The sequence below is a fragment of the Manis javanica genome, chromosome 11 (genome assembly GCF_040802235.1).
Source record: "Manis javanica isolate MJ-LG chromosome 11, MJ_LKY, whole genome shotgun sequence".
Taxonomy (NCBI): Eukaryota; Metazoa; Chordata; class Mammalia; order Pholidota; family Manidae; genus Manis; species Manis javanica.
In genome coordinates, this window is record NC_133166.1 from 68,934,936 (window position 1) to 68,956,489 (window position 21,554).

Here is a 21,554-nt window from a genome sequence, read left to right on the forward strand (position 1 = left end):
TGACTGAAGACACCAGGTGTCCCAGTCTCTCCATCACCGCAAACCTACACTTTCCACACCTTCCCGTCTGTTCCACAGCGCTAACATCTTAGCAGGGGCAAATGCCCGCTCCTGCTCGTCAGCCGGAGACCTCAAATTTCCGCCGCCCCGGGACAGCCAGCCTTCAGAAGAACGCACGGCAGACCCAGGCCTTTAGCCGGAAGGCATCCCTTTCCCGTGTCGTCGCCAGCACAGGCTGGTCGCACCTCTCTGCGGAGGGCTGGCTGCTTTGCGCCCTCGGAAGAAGCCAATCCCCCATCTCATTCGGCAAGCCTCCCGACCCAGCCCTTGGGGTCCCTCCGCCTTTGCCTTCCTTCCGCTGTCTACGCGGCGTTTTCTTCAGGAGACCGTGTAAGGCGCGCAGCAGGAAGATTAGGCAGCCAACCGCACCCCGCGTGAGCAGCAGCGGGGGACGACAGGCGGGAACAAGCCCAGACGTCCGCACCAGGCGGAGGGCGGGGCCGATGCCGGAAAGGCTCTCGAAGCACGCGAAGGCCCCGCCCCTTCCGTAGATATCTCTAGAAAGCCGCGGAGGACGAAAACAAGAAGTGCGCACGCGCGGCAGCAGGGCTCCGGCATTTTGCTGCGTCACCAGCCGCCGCCCGGCCTCAGCGCTGCTCGCCTACACGCACGCACGCACGCTCGTCCTCTGTCCTCGCGCCCCTTTTCTTACACTTCTCTCCTCCCCGGCCTGAGGAGCCGCTCTCGGGGCGGTGCATTGTGGGAGCCCAGGTCGAGTGCGCCGTCGCCGTCGCCAGAGGGAAGCGAGAAGAGGCCGTGACCGCGGAGAAAGCTCCGCAGTCGTCACCGGAGAGGAGTCGACTGCCCCATAGTTGTCGCCGGAGAGGCCTGCCCACGCGTTCACCCGTCCCCCTGTCCGGTTTGCGATGTGAGTGCGACACTCCGCCGGGAGAAGACCGCCCGGGCGCGAGGCCGCGTCCGTGTCTGGGGCTGCCGGGGGTCCCCTCGCCCGCTTTCGGCCCCCTCGCCTTTCTCTTCGACATGGTGGCAGTCGGTCTTGCCCCGGGGTGGGAGGGCCCGGATCCTCGTTCCGGTTGCCGTTGGCGGGTGGACATTTTCCTCCAGATGTCCGCCTCCCCCGCCTTTAAACCGTCCCTCCGCTTCCCCGCGCTGGAAATCCCGCTCTCCCCCGTGGCAGGCCGGGGCACTCCTAACTCCGGAACTTAGCCTTAGGCCTCCCTCTGACGTGAGCTGTGGCCGTGCGGGCGCCCGGGAGGTTGGGACCCGCTTGTTATTGCCACCTCGCTTCTCTGGCCGTGTGGTTCGGCGGTTCAATGCCGCGGCGAGGCTGTAGGCCCAGTGCACCTGTGGTGGGTGCCACCGGAGGGCGGGTGGCACTCCTCGTGGAGCAGCACGCGGCCCTCCGCCGGGAGCGGCAGGTACTGCTAGGCAACTGGAGGGAAGCCATACCGTCCCCACAACTCTTGTCCCTCTCTGGTGGCGTGATTTGAGTGCGGGCTTTCCGGGCCTCCTCCAAATTCCAGTCTCTTGAAAGGAGTGAAGGTCTCCAAAACTCTGGTAGCGAGGAGTTACAATTGAGCAGGTAGTTGTGCACGTGTCGAGTCGAAAGATACTTGTGGGCATTTTCTGTGTTTTACATTAAAGTCTAGGCGAGGTTTCATTATCCTATTTTAATAGGTATGTGGTTACCTTCTTGTCTTTTTGTTTACGTGGAGATGACTACAGACTCTTGAGGCGTCTTAGTTTTATCACGGTAAAGGAAAACCTTGGTGATTTTTAACTAAGAATTCTTGGCACTGCCACTTCCAGGCCTTACATTCTTCGCGGGAAAGTTGCCTTTTCAGATGAGAGAACTGCCGGTTTTAGCGTTTGGGGGCACTGTGCCCTAAAAGTTACGTATAGAGAGCAGTTGAAAGGGAATAATTTTTATACCTGTAAAAAGTAATGCATTTTCACACATAATGTTGGAGGGGGGCACGGGTAAGGCAGTACAGCACAGAGAAGACAAGTAATGACTCTATAGCATCTTACTACGCTGGTGGACAGTGACCCTAATGGAGTATGTGGTGGGGACTTGATAATGGGAGTCTAGTAACCACAATGTTGCCCATGTGGTTTTATATTAATGATACCAAAAAAAATAATGCATTTTCAAGGGTTTCCTTAATAGAACAATTATCTTGACCGTGAGTATATTGGACTACCAATCTGAATAGATAAGGATATCTTCCAGCCACTCGATGACGGAGAACAAGCTCTGAGAAGAACGCATGTATTACTGTAATAAAAGTGGGGGTTGCGGGGGAGGGGGCGGTGTTAGATTTGGGAGAAACTTTTTCCCTCTCAGAAATGGTGTCTAACAAGATTTTTATCGTCGTAAAAAAGCTTTTGCTATTTTCAAGTCTCTGCAGGATTGTCAGTCTTAAATAGCTTTTATACTTTGAAAACCTACGAGGAGAAAATGAATCCTCAGATGAAGCATTACCAACTTTCAATAGAGCCAAACAAAATACCTTTTCACGAAGAAATGCCATGTTTGAAATAGAAACTCTTCCAGGAGGTCACATACACAGTAAGAAACGTCCTACGTGAAGAGATTAAAAACTCTTGAAGGGAGTATTCCAAAGAGCGGTCTATTTATAGTTACAAGGCTGCTACTTATAAAATGAGTGCTTTGAGACCAGGTGAATCTCATCCTCTTTAAAATATTCAGTATATGCCATCTTGCAAATTCTTTAAGGATCTTACGCAATTAATGAATGAATTTACAAGGTGAAAATTGAGTCAGTTATTTGAGTTGGGAAAAATCCTTTAATGAAAGAGGTCATCCAGTTCAAGAAAGAGTCCAGTGGAAAGGGTTCGTTTTTATGTCTGCTATAAACATTTCCTTAGATGTAGAGACATTAAGCTGGGTATCAATGATTTTAGGATCTTTTTTCTCATTTAAATGCTCTTTGCTAGGGATTTCCTAGGTAAATGTTAAAACTTTTGTCTCGTAGTACACATAAAAGCTTTCATTTTGGAGAAGGCTGGGATTTTAGGACTACCCTCTCCTGTTTAAGATCTGTCCCAAACCCCTTGCAGGGGTGCTACTTTGCTTTTTTTTTTTTAATTAGCTAACTGCGGGCTCTAAGTTGAACCCCATTAACAACTATTACAGAGTAAAATGTCTTACTTAGTTTTGAGCTATTTGAAGTCATTCCTTCTGGTGTCTTGTAACAAATTAATAAATTGTCCAGAAACATTGTGACTATCTCTCAATGTTGATTAAAATCTTACTTTGCCATTGTTCATTGTAGGATTGAGGCCCCCAAAATAAAATCATCAGTCTTTAGCCTCCAAAGCAGATTCTAAATAGCATATGATATATAGTTGATTTCTTTAAGGGAGACTAACAGATGATGGCCCTTGTTCTTGTTGATTTCCTAAACTCTGTAACCTAGACAACTAAATTTTCTTTTTCCTTTTATTCTGTTGTTTAGTTAGGCTGTAACTAGAAGGCAGCAGAAACTAGAAAATGACAAATGATTTACATGCAGATTAGTGTGTATTGCTACGATTCTATTGTATTTCTTCAGTTTTAAAATCTTATGAAAACGTTATCATTGGGGGGGTTTAGGTGCTTAGTGATTGTCGATTTTCAGGAAAAAATTCTTTGTACTACCAATGCTTTAGAATCAACCTATCTCTTAAACGCCTACGATCATATTTTGAGTTCTTGAATTGAGAATTGTTGCATCTAGTGTATTTTGCTACACAAATACCAAGTGTGTTGTAACATTTTTTATTATGTACTGTATAGATTAGGAGTGATAGATGTTATTTGATTATTTTGTTATCATTAACCTACAATTACATGAAGAACATTATGTTTACTAGACTACCCCCCTTCACCAAGTCCCCCCCACAACCCCGATTACAGTCACTGTCCATCAGCATAGTAAGATGCTGTAGAATCACTACTTGCCTTCTCTGTGTTGCACATCCCTCCCTATGCCCCCTCCCCACCTTATACATGCTAATCGTAAGGCCCCCTTTCTTTTTCCCCGACCTTATCCCTCCCTTTCCACCCATCCTCCCCAGTCCCTTTCCCTTTGGTAACTGTTAGTCCATTTTTGGGTCTGTGATTCTGCTGCTGTTTTGTTTCTTCAGTTTTTCTTTGTTCTTATACTCCGCATATGAGTGAAATCATTTGGGACTTGTCTTTCTCTGCCTGGCTTATTTCACTGAGCATAATACCCTCTAGCTCCATCCATGTTGTTGCAAATGGTAGGATTTGTTTTCTTATGATGGCTGAATAATATTCCATTGTGTATATATACCACATCTTCTTTATCCATTCATCTACTGATGGACACTTAGGTTGCTTCCATTTCTTGGCTATTGTAAATAGTGCTGGGATAAAAATAGGGGGCATCTGTCTTTTTCAAACTGGGCTACTGCATTCTTAGGGTAAATTCCTAGATGTGGAATTCCTTGAGCTTTTTGAGGAACCTCCATACTGCTTGCCACAATGGCTGAACTTATTTACATTCCCACCAGCAGTGTAGGAGGGTTCCCCTTTCTCCACAACCTCGCCAACATTTGTTGTTGTTTGTCTTTTGGATGGTGGCGATCCTTACGGGTGTGAGGTGATATCCCATTGTGGTTTTAATTTGCATTTCTCTGATGACTAGTGATGTGGAGCATCTTTTCATGTGTCTGTTGGCCATCTGAATTTCTTCTTTGGAGAACTGTCTGTTCAGCTCCTCTGCCCATTTTTTAATTGGATTATTTGCTTTTTATTTGTTGAAGTGCATGAGCTCTTTATATATTTTGGATGTCAACCCTTTATGGGATCTGTCATTTATGAATATATTCTCCCATACTGTAGGATGCCTTTTTGTTCTATTGATGGTGTCCTTTGCTGTACAGAAGCTTTTCAGCTTGATAGAGTCCCACCTGTTCATTTTTGCTTTTGTTTCCCTTGCCCAGGGAGATATGTTCATGAAGAAGTCACTCATGTTTATGTCCAAGAGATTTTTGCCCATGTTTTTTTCTAAGAGTTTTATGGTTTCATGACTTATATTCAGGTCTTTGATCCATTTTGAATTTACTTTTGTGTATGGGGTTAGACAGTGATCCAGTTTCATTCTCTTACATGTAGCTGTCCAGTTTTGCCAACACCAACTCTTGAAGAGGCTGTCGTTTCCCCATTGTATGTCCACGGCTCCTTTATCATATATTAATTAACCATATATGTTTGGGTTACTGTCTGGAGTCCCTATTTTGTTCCGCTGGTCTGTGGGTCTATTCTTGTGCCAGTAGCAAATTGTCTTGATTACTGTGGCTTTGTAGTAGAGCTTGAAGTTGGGGAGCGAGATCACCCCCAATTTATTCTTCTCAGGATTGCTTTGGCTATTCGGGATCTTGTCATTCCATATGAATTTTAGAACTATTTGCTCTAGTTCATTGAAGAATGCTGTTGGTAATTTAATAGGGATTGCATTGAATCTGTTCATTGCTTTGGGCAGGATGGCCATTTTGACAATATTAAATCTTCTAGCCAAGAGCATGGGAAAAGTTTCCATTTGTTAGTGTCCTCTTTAATTTCTCTTAAGAGTGTCTTATAGTTTTCACGGTATAGGTCTTTCACTTCCTTCGTTAGGTTTATTCCTAGGTATTTTATTCTTTTTGATGCAATTGTGAATGGAATTGTTTTCCTGATTTCTCTGTTAGTTCGTTGTTAGTGTATAGGAAAGCCACAGATTTCTGTGTATTAATTTTGTATTCTGCAACATTGCTGAATTCAGATATTAGATCTTGTAGTTTTGGAGTGGAGTCTTTAGGGTTTTTTATGTACAATATCATGTCATCTGCAAATAGTGACAGTTTAACAACTTCTTTACCAATCTGGATTCCTTGTATTTCTTTGTTTTGTCTAATTGCTGTGGCTAGGACCTCCAGTACTATGTTGAATAATAGTGGGGAGAGTGGGCATCCCTCATTTGTTCTGTTCTTAGAGGGAAAGCTTTCAGCTTCACGCTGTTCAGTATAATATTGACTGTGGGTTTATCATATATGGCCTTTATTATGTTGAGGTACTTGCCCTCTATACCCATTTTGTTAAGAGTTTTTATCATGAATGGATGTTGAATTTTGTCGAATGCTTTTTCAGCATCTATGGAGATGATCATATCATTTTTGTCCTTTTTATTTTTGTGGTGGATGATGTTGATGGATTTTCTAATGTTGTACCATCCTTGCATCCCTGGGATGAATCCCACTTCGTCATGGTGTATGATCCTCTTGTTGTATTTTTGAATTCGGTTTGCTTATATTTTGTTGAGTATTTTTGCATCTATGTTCATCAGGGATATTGGTCTGTAATTTTCTTTTTTGGTGGGGTCTTTGCCCGGTTTTGGTATTAGGGTGATACTGGCTTCATAGAATGAGTTTAAGAGTATTCCCTTCTCTTCTATCTTTTGGAAAACTTAAGGAGAATGGGTAGTATGTCTTCTCTGTATGTCTTATAAAATTCCGTGGTAAATCCATCTGGACCGTAGGTTTTGCGCTTTGGTAGTTTTTGATTACTGCTTCAGTTTCATTTCTGCTACTTGGTCTGTTTAGATTTTCTGTTTCTTCCTTGATCAGTCTTGGAAGGTTTTATTTTCTAGGAAATTGTCCATTTCTTCTAGGTTTTCCAGCTTGTTAGCATACAGGTTTTCATAGTAGTCTCTAATAATTCTTTGTATTTCTGTGAAGTCCATCGTGATTTTTCCATTCTAGTTTCTGATTCTGTTGATGTGTGTTGATTTTCTTTTTCTCTTAATAAGTCTGGGTAGAGGCTTATCTGTTTTGTTTATTTTCTCAAAGAACCAGCTCTTGGTTTCATTGATTTTTTTCTATTTTTTTATTCTTCATTTTATTTATTTATTCTCTGATCTTTATTATGTCCCTCTTTCTGCTGACTTTAGGCCTCATTTGTTCTTGTTTTTCCAATTTCAATAATTGTGACTTTAGACTATTCATTTGGGATTGTTCTTCCTTCTTTAAATATGCCTGGATTGCTATATACTTTATTCTTAAAACTGCTTTCGCTGCATCCCACCATAGTTGGGGCTTTGTGTTGTTGTTGTCATTTGTGTCTGTATATTGCATAATCTCTATTTTAATTTGGTCATTGATCCATTTCATTGATTATTTAGGAACATGTTGTTAAGCCTACATATGTTTGTGAGCCTTTTTGCTTTCTTTGTACAATTTATTTCTAGATTTATACCTTTGTGGTCTGAAAAGTTGGTTGGTAGAATTTTTTGTGGCCTAGTATGTGGTCTATTCTGGAGAATGTTCCGTGTGCACTTGAGAAGAATGTGTATCCTGCTGCTTTTGGGTGTAGAGTTCTATAGATGTTTATTAGGTCCATCTGTTCTAGTGTATTGTTCAGTGTCTCTGTGTCCTTATTTATTTTCTGTCTGGTGGATCTATACTCTGGAGTAAGTGGTGTGTTGAAGTCCCCCAAAATGAATGCATTTTATTCTATTTCCTCCTTTAGTTCAGTTAGTATTTTTTCACATACATTGGTGCTCCTGTGTTGAGTGCATATATATTTATAATGGTTATATCCTCTTGTTGGACTGACCCCTTTATCATTATGTAATGTCCTTCTTTATCCCTTGTTACTTTCTTTGTTTTGAAGTCTATTTTGTCTGATACTAGTACTGCAACACCTGCTTTTTTCTCCCTGTTGTTTTCATGAGATATCTTTTCCCATCCCTTGACTTTTAGTCTGTGCATGTCTTTGGGTTTGAGGTGAGTCTCTTGTAAGCAGCATATAGATGGGTCTTGCTTTTTTATCCATTCTGTTTCTCTGTGTCCTTTGATTGGTGCATTCAGTCCATTTACATTTAGGGTGATTATTGAAAGATATGTACTTATTGCCATTGCAGGCTTTAGGTTCATTCAAGGGTAGCTTCTTTACTGTCTTACTGTCTAACTTAACTCACTTATTAAGTTATTATAAAAACAGTATGATGATTCTTTATTTCTCTCCCTTATTCCTCCTCCTCCATTCTTTATATATTAGGTGTTTTATTTTGTGCTCTTGTGTTTTCTTTGACTGCTTTTGTGGGTAGTTGGTTTTATTTTTTGCCTTTATTATTTGGCTGGTCTGCTTTCTTTGCTGTGATTTTATTTTCTCTGGTGACATCTATTTAGTCTTAGGAGTGCTTCCATCTAGAGCAGTCCCTCTAAAATACTCTGTAGAGGTGGTTTGTGGGAGGCAAATTCCCTCAAGTTTTGCTTGTCTGGGAATTGTTTAATGCCTCCTTCATATTTAAATGATAATCGTGCTGTATACAGTATTCTTGATTCAAGACTGTTCTGTTTCATTGCCTTAAATATATCATGCCATTCTCTTCTGGCTTGAATCTGTTGAGAAGTCTGATGATAGCCTGATGGGTTTTCCTTTGTAAGTGACCTTTTTCCTTTGTCTGGCTTCCTTTAATACTCTGTCCTTGTCATTGATCTTTGCCATTTTAATTATTATGTGTTTTGTTGTTGTCCTCCTTGGGTCCCTTCTGTTAGGAGTTCTGTATGCTTCCGTGGTCTCAGTGACTATTTCCTCATGCAGTTTGGGAAAGTTTTCAGCAATTATTTCTTCAAAGACGCTTTCTATCCCTTTTTCTCTCTTCTTCTGTTACCCCTATAATGTGGATATTGTTCCATTTGAATTGGTCACACAGTTCTCTTTATATTTTCATCCCTGGAGATCCTTTTATCTCTCTCTGTGTCAGCTTCTCTGCATCCCTGTTGTCTGATTTGTATTCTATTAATGCCCTCTTGCATCTTGTTCATTCTGCTTTTAAGTCTTTCCTGAGATTGTTTTATTTCTGTATTCTCCCTCCCAACTTTTATCCGTTATCTCTTGCATTTTTCTCTGCAGCTCCATCAGCATGGTTATGACCTTTATTTTGATTTCTTTTTCTGGAAGATTAGTTAAATCTGTCTCCCCAGGTTCCCTCTCAGGGGATGTCTGGGTTATTCTTGTCTGTATCAAGTTCTTCTGTGTTTTCATGGCGATAGAGGTAGTCATAGGCAGTTGGCGCGTGTCAGCTGGGAGAACAAAGTCCCTTCCTGTGAGAATGGCAACCCCTAGCGGCTTGTGCTGGGCAACTGCACACCGACTGGATGTCTGAGTCTGGCCCCAGAGGCGGAGGAGGAGGCTGCGTGGCTGCTGTGGGCGTGGCCAGTCTCAGCTTCTCCTGTGCTATGGTGGGGCCATGCGGTGGGGGAAAGCCGGGGGTGGGGGGCAGTAGGCTGCTTATTGCTGTGAGGGGCCTCAGACCTGCACTGCTGCCTAAGGGTTTAGGGCACTTGGAGTTCCCCAGACTTCCCAGCTGCTGTGCTGAGTGTGTCAGGATGCTTCCATCTAGCTGTGAGGCTCCTGTCCTTTAAGACTTTCAAAAAGCACTACTCACTTTTCTTTTGTCCCAGGGTCACTGGCTGTGGGAACCCACTTGTAGCTTTTACTGTTCCGTTTCCCTAGTATCCAGCACACCACGCACTGTGTGTCTGTGCTACTGGTGCAGATGCCTAGGGCTGCGTATTCAGCAGTCTGGGGCTCCTACTCCCTCCCCACTCCAACTTCTCTCCTCCCACTGGGGAGCTGGGGTGAGGGGTGTGCTGGGGTCCTGCCGGGCCATGGCTTGTATCTTACCCCCTTGGTGAAGCGCTGGGTTCTCGCAGGTGTAGATGCAGCCTGGCTGTTGTACTGTATCTTCTGATCTCTCTTTTAGGAATAGTTCTATTTGTTGTATTTTCAAAAATATGTATGGTTTTGGGAGGAGATTTCCCCTGCCCTATTCACACCGCCATCTTGGCTCCTCTGTCATAAGTTTCTCTCTTAACTCATTCTACCCTTCTTCCCCTCTCCCTCATTAAAAAATAATAAAGAAGTTGGCTTTCAGTATCAAAATTCATACTTTTTTGTTGGATTAATTGCTGTTTGAATTCATTAGTCAAAGATAAAACAGATTTGATAGAAAAGGAGCATGTAAAGAAAAATGGTCATCATTACTCTATTTTCCAGTACATTTGTCCTTGTGTGATAGAAACTTTTTAATAAACCAATCTGAGTGACATTAGCATGACAGGAAGATCCTAAAGATTTCTAGGGGAATTAACCAAAATGATGTGTGAATCTATGGAATGAGCATATAATACATACATTCCATAAGGTTGATGTAAATCAGTCATACCTTTCAGGGAGTCAAATTTATATTATGGTATTTGTACTCATCTTACTTGAACATTCATTAGTATTCAAGCTTTTTGTTTAATGAAATTCTGATGTACAGACCTCAATATTTTTCATGTTCGCTGTACATGATAGTCCATAGTACCTGCTTATAAAAACTTATAAAAAATTGGAAATTCTGAAAGAAAAAGAAAATAAAGGTGTTGAAGCTTTGACCATAGTGTTAGTTATAGAGACAAGTTGTGCTGTAGAATTCTATTATGTGTGGAATTTTTTTCATCCTCAAGATACCTAAGTTCTAAAGGCATAATTGCTGTCTCTTTTTTTATTACCTGTTCAATTACAAAATAAATTCCTTTATATTGTCTCTCCGGACACCTATGACCCAGCTTGGTTTTTCAACCTTAAGTTCATAAAGGCTTGAAGTGTTTCATCTTTTTTTAATTTAGTATGCCCTTCACGTAGTACACTATTAAAAGAATTGTAGTATTTGGGGCATTTTCCTTAGCAAATTCTTTGCATTTAGTTTCACTGGTTGTCTTAGTCTTTTTTGACTTCTCTAACAAAATAGACTAGGTGGTTTATAAACAACAGAAATTTATTCCTCACCATTTTGGAGGTTGGAAGTCCAAGACTGAGGCACCAGCATGGTTACCTTCTGGTAAAGGGGCCCACTTCTTGTTTCATAGCTTCTTGCTGTGTCCTCCCAGCAGTGGAAGGGGCTAAGGATCTCTCTGGGGGGCCTCATTTATAAGGCACTATTCCATTTATGAGGGCTGTACTCTTAAGACCTAAGCACTACTGAAAGGTACCACCTTCTAATACTATCACATTGAGCAGTAGGATTTTTTAGCATACAAATTGGGGGGAGGGGTACATTTGACCATTGTACTGGTGCATCCATTTTTTAAAGTAAAAGTTTCTTAAAACCCACCAATATTCTAGTATATTAAAAATGGCGTCTGGGGCCCCGGAAGATGACTGGTTAGCCAGAGACAGGTAAGATTCTTCAAGGGAGGAACAACCTAAGACAGTCACAGTCACAGGGGGGCCATCAGGTGAGAAATTGGGGATCAACAGAGGTGAGGCTCAGAACCTCACCCCCCCCCCCCTGTTTTGAGAGAAATCTTCTGCATCCGTGGATGTTTTGCTGCCCTTGTCTAGCTTGGATTAATACTTAGTCCATAGGCACACACCTGATCGTCTACATTTGCCCTCTTACAGCAGTAAACTATGTTTTCTACCTTTATCTTGCATCTACCTACCACTTCAGCAGTTTATTAAAAATAATAATAATATAATAATAATAATAAAGGGAGAAATGTGGGATCCACATATAAATCAAGTATAAAAATCAAACGAATATTCATATTTGACCTGATTGTTTATAGTTCATAATGCGTGATCAAAACCAAAAGTTTCTGTGATGAATGCCCTTGTACTGTTCACCATGTAAGAATTCGTTCACCATGTAAGAACTTGTTCGTTATGCTTCAGAAGATTGGAGACTGACGAGAATTAGGCTTGAGATGGATTAATGATTGTGCATTGATCATTGACCCCCCTATACAGAATTTTATTGTTGTTAACAACCATTTGATCAATAAATATGAGAGATGCCCTCTCAAAAAAAAAAAAAAGGCATCTGGGAACAAATATGGTTTGCACTCTATCCTTTTAAGACAAATAAGAAATTTTAGTTAAAACTGTAAAGGAGAATTTTGGGTTATCCAAAAATTGCTTGAATTGCCAGAGCTGTAACGCAGAGCATAAAAGTGCTTGTCAGAAGAGCTTAGAATGTCCCACTGTGGAGTTTTTTATTCTGTTTTGCTCTAAGTGTAGTGGGTCATTTATATAATGTAAGCAAAGGTGAAAAAAATCTTTGCATCTATAGGCATGTCACTGTTAAAATGAATTGACCAACTTGAACACTAGTTCCTCTAGTCTTCCAAATGTTAATATAAAGCTAGAGACAAATCCAAAATAGTTTAGTAGCTAAAGCTAAACTAGCTCCCTCTGGATTAAATAGAAAAAAGAGGTTTTGTGATCCTCATAGAAGAGATAAAGGGATTTCATAAACATTCAATTTCCCTTTCCAATAAGTGAATATATGAATGTGTTACTGGTTAAGTGTAGGGTACCCACCTTTTATTATTTTTGATGGTCTAAGTCAGGGTCACCTAGTGAATATAAGGCTTTGCTAGGCCATAAATATCTATCCCATATTCATGTTTTTACATCTCCTTATTTTTTATTTATTTTAATTTTTTAATTTTTTGTTAAGGTATGATTGATACTCTTACAAAGGTTTCACATGAAAAAACAATGTGGTTACTACATTTACCCAAATTATCAAGTCCCCACCCATACCCCAATGCAGTCAGTGTCCATCAGTGCAGCAAGATGCCACAGATCCACTATGTGCCTTCTCTGTGCTACATTGTTCTCCCCGTGATCTCCCACACCATGTGTACTAAACATAATACTCCTCAGTCCCCTTCTCCCTCCCTCCCCACCCACCCTCATACACCCCTCCCCTTTGGTAACCACTAGTCCCTTCTTGGAGTCCTGAGTCTGTTTTGTTATTCAGTCTTACTTCATTGTTATACTCCACAAATGAGGGAAATCATTTGATATTTGTCTTTCTCTGCCTTGCTTATTTCACTGAGCATAGTGTCTTTCTTATGCCTGAATAGTATTCCATTGTGTATATGTACCACATCTTCTTTATCCATTCATCTACTGATGGACACTTAGGTTGCTTCCATTTCTTGCCTATTGTAAAAAGTGCTGTGATAAACATAGGGATGCATATGATCTTTTTGAATCTGAGAGGTTGTATTCTTTGGGTAAATTCCAAGGAGTGGGATTATGGGGTCAAATGGTATTTCTATTTTTAGATTTTTGAGGAGCCTCAGTATTGCTTTCCACAATTGTTGAACTAGCTTACATTCCCACCAGCAGTGTAGGAGGGTTCCCCTCTCTCCGCATCCTCACCAGCATTTGTTGTTCTTAGTCTTTTCGATGTTGGCCATCCTTACTGGTGTGAGGTGATAATCTCATTGTGATTTTAATTTGCATTTCCCTGATGATTAGTGATGTGGAGCATCTTTTCATGTATCTGTTGACCATTTGAATTTCTTCTTTGGAGAATGGCCTCTTCATATCCTCTGCCCATTTGTTAATCGGGTTATTTGCGTTTTGGGTGTTGAGGCGTTTAAGTTCTTTATGTATTTTGGATGTTAAGCTCTTGTTGGATATGTCATTTACAAATATATTCTCCCATACTGTAGGATGCCTTTTTGTTCTGTTGATGATGTCCTGTGCCGAACAGAAACTTTTCAGTGTAGTCCCATGAGTTCATTTTTGCTTTAGTTGCCCTTGCTCAAGGAGATGGGTTCAGGAAGAAGTTGTTCATGCTTATATTCAGGAGATGTTTGTGTATGTTGTCTTCTAAGAGTTTTATGGTTTCATGATTTACATTCAAGTCTTTAATCCATTTCAAGTTTACTTTTGTCTGTGGGGTTAAACAATAATCCAGTTTCATTCTCTTGCATGTAGCTGTCCAGTTTTGCCAACACCAGCTGTTGAAGAGGCTGTCATTTCCCCATTGTATATCCATGGCTCCTTTATCATATATTAATTGACCATTTTTGCCTGTGTTTATATCAGGGCTTTCTAGTCTGTTCCATTGGCCTATGGGTCTGTTCTTGTGCCAGTACCAAATTGTCTTGATTACTGTGGCTTTGTAGTAGAGCTTGAAGTTCGGAAGCATAATACCCCCAGCTTTATTCTTCTTTCTCAGAATTGCTTTGGCTATTCGAGGTCTTTTGTGGTTCCATATGAATTTTAGAAAGATTTTCTCTAGTTTGTTGAAGAATTCTGTTGGTATTTTGATAGGAATTGCATTGAATCTATAGATTGCCTTAGGCAGGATGGCCATTTTGGCAATATTAATTCTTTTCTATCCATGAGCATGGGATGAGTTTCCATTTATTGGTATCTTTAATTTCTCTTAAGAGTGTCTTGTAGTTTTAGGTCTTGCACTTCCTTGGTTGGGTCTATTCCTAGGTATTTTATTCTTTTTGATGCAACTGTGAATGGAATTGTTTTCCTGATTTCTCTTTCTGCTAGTTCATTGTTAGTGTATAAGAAAGCCAGAGATTTCTGTCTATTAATTTTGTATCCTGCAACTTTGCTGAATTCAGATATTAGATCTAGTAGTTTTGGAGTGGATTCTTCAGGGTTTTTATGTACAATACCATGTCATCTGCAAACAGAGACAGTTTACCTTCTTTCTTGCCAATCTGGATGCCTTTTATTTTTCTGTGTTGTCTGATTGCCGTGGTTAGGACCTCCAGTACTATATTGAATAGAAGTGGGGAAAGCGGGCATCTTTGTCTTGTTCCCTATGTTAAAGGAAAAGCTTTCAGCTTCTCACTGTTCAGTATGATGTTTGTTGTGGGTTTGTCATATATGGCCTTTATAATGTTGAGGTACTTGCCCTCTATACCCATTTTGTTGAGAGTTTTTATCATGAATAGATGTTGAATTTTGTCAAATGCTTCTTCAGCATCTATGGGGATGATCATGTGGTTGTTTTCGTCCTTCTTTTTGTTGATGTGGTGGATGATGATGATGGATTTTCGAATGTTGTACAATCCTTGCATCCCTGGCAAAAATCCTACATGATCATGATGAATGATAGTTTTGATGTATTTTTGAATTTGGTTTGCTAATATTTTGTTGAGTATTTTTGCATCTATGTTCCTCAGGGATATTGGTCTGTAATTTTCTTTTTTTGTGGTGTCTTTGCCTGGTTTTGGTATTAGAGTGATGCTGGTGGCCTCATAGAATGAGTTTGGAAGTATTTCCTCTTCTACTCTTTGGAAAACTTTGAGGAGGATGGGTATTAGGTCTTCCTTCACTAAATGTTTGATAAATTTCAGCCGTGAAGCCTTCTGGCACTGGGGTTTTGTTCTTAGGTAGGTTTTTGATTGCCAGTTCGATTTCGTTGTTAGTAATTGGTCTGTTCAGATTTTCTGTTTCTTCTTGGTCAGCCTTGGAAGGTTGTATTTTTCTAAAAAGCTGTCCATTTCTTCTAGGTTATCCAATTTGTTAGCATATAATTTTTTGTAGTGTTCTCTAATAATTCTTTGTATTTCTGTGGTGTCCTTAGTGATTTTTCCTTTCTCATTTCTGAATCTGTTTATGTGTGTAGACTCTCTTTTTTTCTTGATAAGTCTGGCTAGGGGTTTATCTATTTTATTTTCTCAAAGAACCAGCTCTTGCTTTCATTGATTCTATTGTTTTATTCTTTATTTTATTTATTTATGCTCTAATCTTTATTATGTCCTTCGTTCTACTAACTTTGGGCTTCATTTGTTCTTCTTTTTCTAGTTTCATTAATTGTGAGTTTAGACTGCTTGTATGGGAATTGTTCTTCTTTCCTGAGGTAGACCTGTATTGCAATATACTTTCCTCTTAACACGGCCTTGGCTGTGTCCCAGATTTTGTGGTGTTGAATTATTGTTGTCATTTGTCTCCATATATTGCTTGATCTCTGTTTTTATTTGGTCATTGATCCATTGGTTATTTAGGAGCATGTTGTGAAGCCTCCATGTGTTTGTGGGATTTTTCATTTTCTTTGCGTTATTTATTTCTAGTTTCATACCTTTGTGTTCTGATAACTGTTTGGTATAATTTCAATCTTTTTAAATTTACTGAGGCTCCTTTTGTGGCCTAGTATGTGGTCTGTTCTTGAAAATGTTCCATGTGCACTTTAGAAGAATGTGTATTCTGGTACTTTTGGGTGTAGAGTTCTGTAGATGTCTCTTAGGTCCATCTTTTCTAATGTGTTGTTCAGTGCCTCTGTGGCCTTACTTATCTTCTGTCTGGTTGATCTGTCCTTCAGAGTGAGTGGAGTGTTGAAGTCTCCTAGAATGAATGCATTGCATTCTATTTCCCCTCTTAATTTAGTTAGTATTTGTTTCACATATGTAGGTGCTCCTGTGTTGGGCACATAGATGTTTATAATGGTGTATCTTCTTGTTGGATTGACCTCTTTATCATAATGTAATGTCCTTCTTTATCTCGTTACTTTCTTTGTTTTAATGTCTATTTTGTCTGATACAAGTACTGCAGCTCCTGCTTTTTTCTGTTAGTTCCATGAAATATCTTTTTCCAGCCCTTAATTTTTAGTCTGTGTGTGTCTTTGGGTTTAAAGTGAGTCTCTTGTAGGCAGCATATAGATGGGTCTTGTTTTTCCATCCATTCAGTGACTCTGTGTCTTTTCATTGGTGCATTCAGACCATTTAAATTTAGGGTGATTATCGATAGGTATGTACTTATTGCTATTGCAGATTTTAGATTCGTGTTTACCAAAGGTTCAAGTAACTTCCTTTCTATCTAAGAGTCTTAAGTTAACTCACTGAATATGCTATTACAAACACAATCTAAGGGTTCTTATCTTTTTCTCCTCCTCTTTCTTCCTCTTCCATTTACATATTAGGTATCATATTCTGTACTCTTTGTCTATCTGTTGATTGACTTTGGGAATAGTTAATTTTGCATTTGCTTATTAATTAGCTGTTTTATTTTCTTTACTGTGGTTTTATTACCTCTGGTGACAGCTATTAAACGTTAGGAACACTTCCATCTATAGCAGTCCCTCCAAAATAGACTGTAGAGATGGTTTGTGGGAGGTAAATACACTCAGCTTTTGCCTATCTGGAAATTGTTTAATCCCTCCATCAAATTTAAATGATAATCTTGCCGGATAAAGTAATCTTGGTTCCAGGCCTTTCTTTTCCATTGCATTAAATACATCATGCCACTCCCTTCTGGCCTGTAAGGTTTCTGCTGAGAAGTCTGGTGTTAGCCTGATGGGCTTTCCTTTGTATGTGATCTTATTTCTCTCTCTGGCTGCTTTTAATAGTTTGTCCTTATCCTTGATCTTTGCCATTTTAATTACTATGTGTCTTGGTGGTGTCTTCTTTGGGTCCCTTGTTTTGGGAGATCTGTGGATCTCCCTGGCCTGAGAGACTATGTCCTTCCCCATATTGGGGAAGTTTCAGCATTTACCTCCTCAAAGACACTTTCTATCCCTTTCTCTCTCACTTCTTCTTCTTCTGGTAGCCCTATAATGCGAATATTGTTCCCTTTGGATTGGTCACACAGTTCTCTCAATGTTCTTTAGAAATCCATTCTTAGAAATCCTTTTTTCTCTCTGTGCCTCAGCTTCTTTGTATTGCCCTTCTCTAGTTCCTATTTCATTTATCATCTCCACCATATCCAGTCTGCTTTTAATATCCTCCATTGTGCTATTCAATGATTGGATCTCTGACTGGAATTCATTCCTGAGTTCTTGAATATCTTTCCATACCTCCATGAGCATGTTAATGATTTTTATTTTGAACTCCCTTTCACAAAGAGTCATGAGGTCCACGTCATTTTTCTCAGGGATCATATTAATATTACTCTGTGCTAGGTTCCTTTAACCTTTCATAATTTGTATATGGTGTCCTCTAGTATCCAGAAGCTCTACTCTCTGGAGCTGCTCTGCCCCTGAAGCAATGTCGGGGGTTGCAGTGGAGTGGTATTGTTGCCTGGGGTGATGAAAGAGCTTTTTCCTGCTTCCTGGCTGCTATGCCTTGCTCCACCGCCTGAACCAGTGGGCCAACCACACAGGTATAAGCTTTTGTCCCAGAGCAGCGGAATATGGATCCCTGCTTTCCACAAGCAGCTGGAATCTCAGTCTCTCCAGGAATTCTGCCTGTCTTAGCTTTCCAACCCTGTAATCATGAGAGTATCATGCAAGCACCGTGAAATGTAGGTTTGTGCTCCCAGAGCAGATCTCCGGAGTTAGGTATTCAGCATTCCCAGGCCTCCCACTCTGTCCCTGCTCCGTTTCTCCTCCTCCCACCTTGAGCTGGGGTGGGGGAAGGGCTTGGGTCCCGCCGGGCCACTGCTTTGGTACGTTACCCTGTTCCGTGAGGTCTGCTCTTTTCTCCAGGTGTATGCAGTCTGGCGCAGCCCTCTTTCCTGTTGCTCTCTCAGGATTAGTTGTATTAATTATTTTTGTATTGTATGCGATTTTAGGAGGAATCCTGTCCCACCTTTCACGCTGCCATCTTTAATCCACTCTACATCTCTTTAAGAATAAAAAACCCTTCTGGTTCCTGGGCCAACCCCTGGTTTGGATTATTTAACTTTTTGTTTTCATTATCCAGAAAATGATTGTGTTAGTTTACTAGGGTTGCCATAACAAAGTAGAGACTGGGTGGCTTAAATAGTAGAAATGTATTTCTCACAATTCTAGAGAATATTAGTCTGAGATCAAGGTGTCAGTGAGGATTAACTCCTTCTGAGACCTCTCTTCTTAGCGTGCAGATGTCTGTCTTATGTCTTCATGGAGTCTTCCCTCTCTACTAATCTCCTACAAGGACCCCAGTCATACTGGATTATGGGCCCACCCTAAAAGCTCATTTTACCTTAATTATCTTTAAAGACATTCTCAAAATGCAGTTGCATTCAAGGTTCCTGGGGATTTTGGACTTAAACATGTGAATAGGGAGTGAAGTGGATGATGGAGTTCAGCCCATAAAAATTAAGAAACCATAGATTACTTTTGAGTTTTAGAAGAAAGATTCTCCCTGGTTCCAATGTCCTTAATATGAACGAAATTTGAAGAGTTTGTATAGTTGGTTTTTGGCATAGCCATTATGTTAACTGGGTCACCATTAGTGTGCTCTTCCTCCATTACTGTAGGTTCTTAATATGTAACTTGATTTTTACAAGGTAAGCAGTACTGCTAAATATCTTCAGATTATGTTGTTAAATGTGGCTACAAAAGCATGTAGCAGAGTATTGAAATAGCCACATGTTAAATGTACTGGGAGAAGAAACGTCTCATTAACCAGGTGGTTTTTAGCTTTATTATGTATGTATTTTTTCAAGCACTAAAGGTATAGACTATTACAAAGAATTTTCATGTTACCCATTATTCAGCTTCAACCATTATCAGCATTGCTGATATTTGTTTTTTGTTTTTACTTCTATTATCATTCTTATATTGTCTACCTCTTCCCCAATGGATTTTATTTTGAAGTTAATCCCAGGCAGTTTTTTAAAAAAAGGAACATCTGCAATCTGGATACCGATGGCAACAGATAATTGGTGTCTACCAAAGTAGTAATATCTGAAATTTTAAGATAATGACAGTTGGAAAATCATAGCAAGAGTTTGTGAGCTGTGGTTATTAAGTTTGGTTTTTTTTGTGTGTCTTTTTTTTTAATCAAATGTACATCACAGTGGTTCAGCAGTTCCCCCCGCCCCCCACTCCCCTTCCCCTTGGTAACCACTAGTCACTTCTCTGTGTCTGAGTCTAATGCTGTTCTGTTCCTTCTGTTTTGCTTTGTTTTTATATTCCACAAATAAGTGAAATCATATGGTAGTTGTCTTTGCTTGTCTCTCAGTATGAATGGAAGAGATTAGTTTTCTTGCTTTTTAAATAAGTTTCACAATTAGACTGGGTTGCCCAAAAAAAAAAGCTTTCCATGCCAAAGTCATTTAATATTACTTTTAAAAAGTATAAATACAGTTAATCCCCATCTGCCCATTATCCAGATTCTACAGTTAGCAAGCTCTTCACCACATTGCTATATCTGTCTCCTTGTTCTTTTCCTGAAATATTTTAAAGCAAACCCCACATAGTAAGGTTTTCATCTTGAATGGGCCTTGTTTTTTCCATAAAAACCATTCCTCTCACACCTAACTAAACTAACAGTAACTGCCATTTCATCTAATACCCTGTCCTTACACAGATCTCCACAGATTTTAGTATCTCTTTATGTGTCTGAGGATGCAGACCAAATCCACAAATTTGTTTGATAACTCTGCATCTCTTCCTTTTTCTCATATCTAGTGGCCTGCAATTAAGTTTACTGCAGAATCATGTTGCATAAATTGGGAAGTATGTCTGATTGTCCCACTTTTGAGGAAGGGAGTGCTTCACTTTTAGTGATGCTGAGCTCAGTTCTAAGTTCTTTATCAATTGTTCATCCAGTCATCATTAGTAATTTCCATTTACTGACAATGCAGCCAGATCAGGTTAAGGGTTGCAAAGTGGTGATCCTTTCCCCCTTGTATTCCACACCATAGCTGGAATTCTTCATGAGCTGGTCCTATTCAGTTATCATGAATAAAGAGAAGGAAAAATGCCTAATTGTCTTTTAATTAGCAATTTTTAAAGAATTGGAGCTGTATCAAAGATATACACCATATTATTTCACTTATTTGTGGAATATAAAAACAAAGCACAACAAAGTGAACAAAACAGCAGTAGACTCTGAGAAGTGACTGGTGGTTACCAGCAGTAGACTCTGAGAAGTGACTGGTGGTTACCATGGGGGTGGGAATGGGTGGGGTGAGTGGGTCAGGTGAGGGGAATAAAAGGGCACAAAAATTCTCCATCATAGTATAAGTTGGTCAGGGGAATGGGAGTTGTGGAGAGGAGCGTTCTCTCCTTAGTTTATCTCGGCAAGGGGAGAGGCAAGTGGGCACCTGGACGGGGAGCCGGTTTTGGTCTCCCAGCGAAAAACAGGAGAGACGGGGAGGGGTCGGGGCAAGAATGGCAGAGAAATGGGCGAGTGCATGAATGGAGCCAGGATTCTTGTGAGCAATAAAAGGCCTTCTCCCCGTCTAGTTTTTACCTCGACTGATTTCATTCTGAGTTGTGTTCTCATGTTAATGGTGTTCCAGAATTGCTTGGTGTTAGTATGTGTGGAAAGACCCCCTCCCACGTATACACATAGGAATCGGGTCTGAGAACCTGAATGAAGTTATAGTACTCTTAGTACTGTGTATAATATATATATAGAAAAAGACTACACCACTGCATTTTGGTGTCAGAAGAGAGGGAGTAACAGACCTAGTCATAAAACAACTCCTACATTGTTGTTAGTCATGTTAAATGTACTAACAAAAGTAGGGATTCCTTAGTCCATAGAAGTTTGGTTGTACTTCGTTTCTGGAGGTATGTAAAAATCCATTTCTGTTTTTTGTTTTTACTTCTACCTCTGGGTACCTAAAGAAATAATGTTAACCCTTGTTGATTTGCTTGTTATTGGAGAGTTTGGAAACTGCTGTCAGTGTTTTTTAACCTGCTTCAGATCTGATACCACCAGGGTGGAATATGACTAATCATGTTTAACAGTTGTGTAAAAATGTAATGAGCTGTTGGCTGCAACCTTTTATGTACAGATGGGACGTTAATCTGCTACTCCTTTGGGTTGGA

General features: G+C 40.3%; 1 protein-coding gene and 1 long non-coding RNA gene across 3 annotated transcripts in view; one reads left to right on the plus strand and one right to left on the minus strand.

Annotated features, from left to right (window-relative positions):
* Nucleotides 1–588: 588 nt before the first annotated feature.
* PTGES3 (prostaglandin E synthase 3) overlaps nt 589–21,554 on the plus strand; it is a 28,617-nt gene continuing 7,651 nt past the window's right edge. The window contains exon 1 of one of the 2 annotated variants that reach the window (XR_012122715.1): nt 589–928. Coding sequence is in view for 1 of the 2 variants with exons in the window: in XM_037024100.2 (XP_036879995.1) it covers nt 927–928 (2 nt within the window). In the remaining variant the exon portion in view is untranslated. The remainder of the gene's footprint in view (nt 929–21,554) is intronic. The other variant, XM_037024100.2, reaches the window with a different exon arrangement.
* LOC118970647 (uncharacterized) overlaps nt 3,008–21,554 on the minus strand; it is a 455,888-nt gene continuing 437,341 nt past the window's right edge. The window contains exon 3 of the long non-coding RNA XR_012122716.1: nt 3,008–4,416. This is a non-coding gene — a long non-coding RNA (uncharacterized lncRNA). The remainder of the gene's footprint in view (nt 4,417–21,554) is intronic.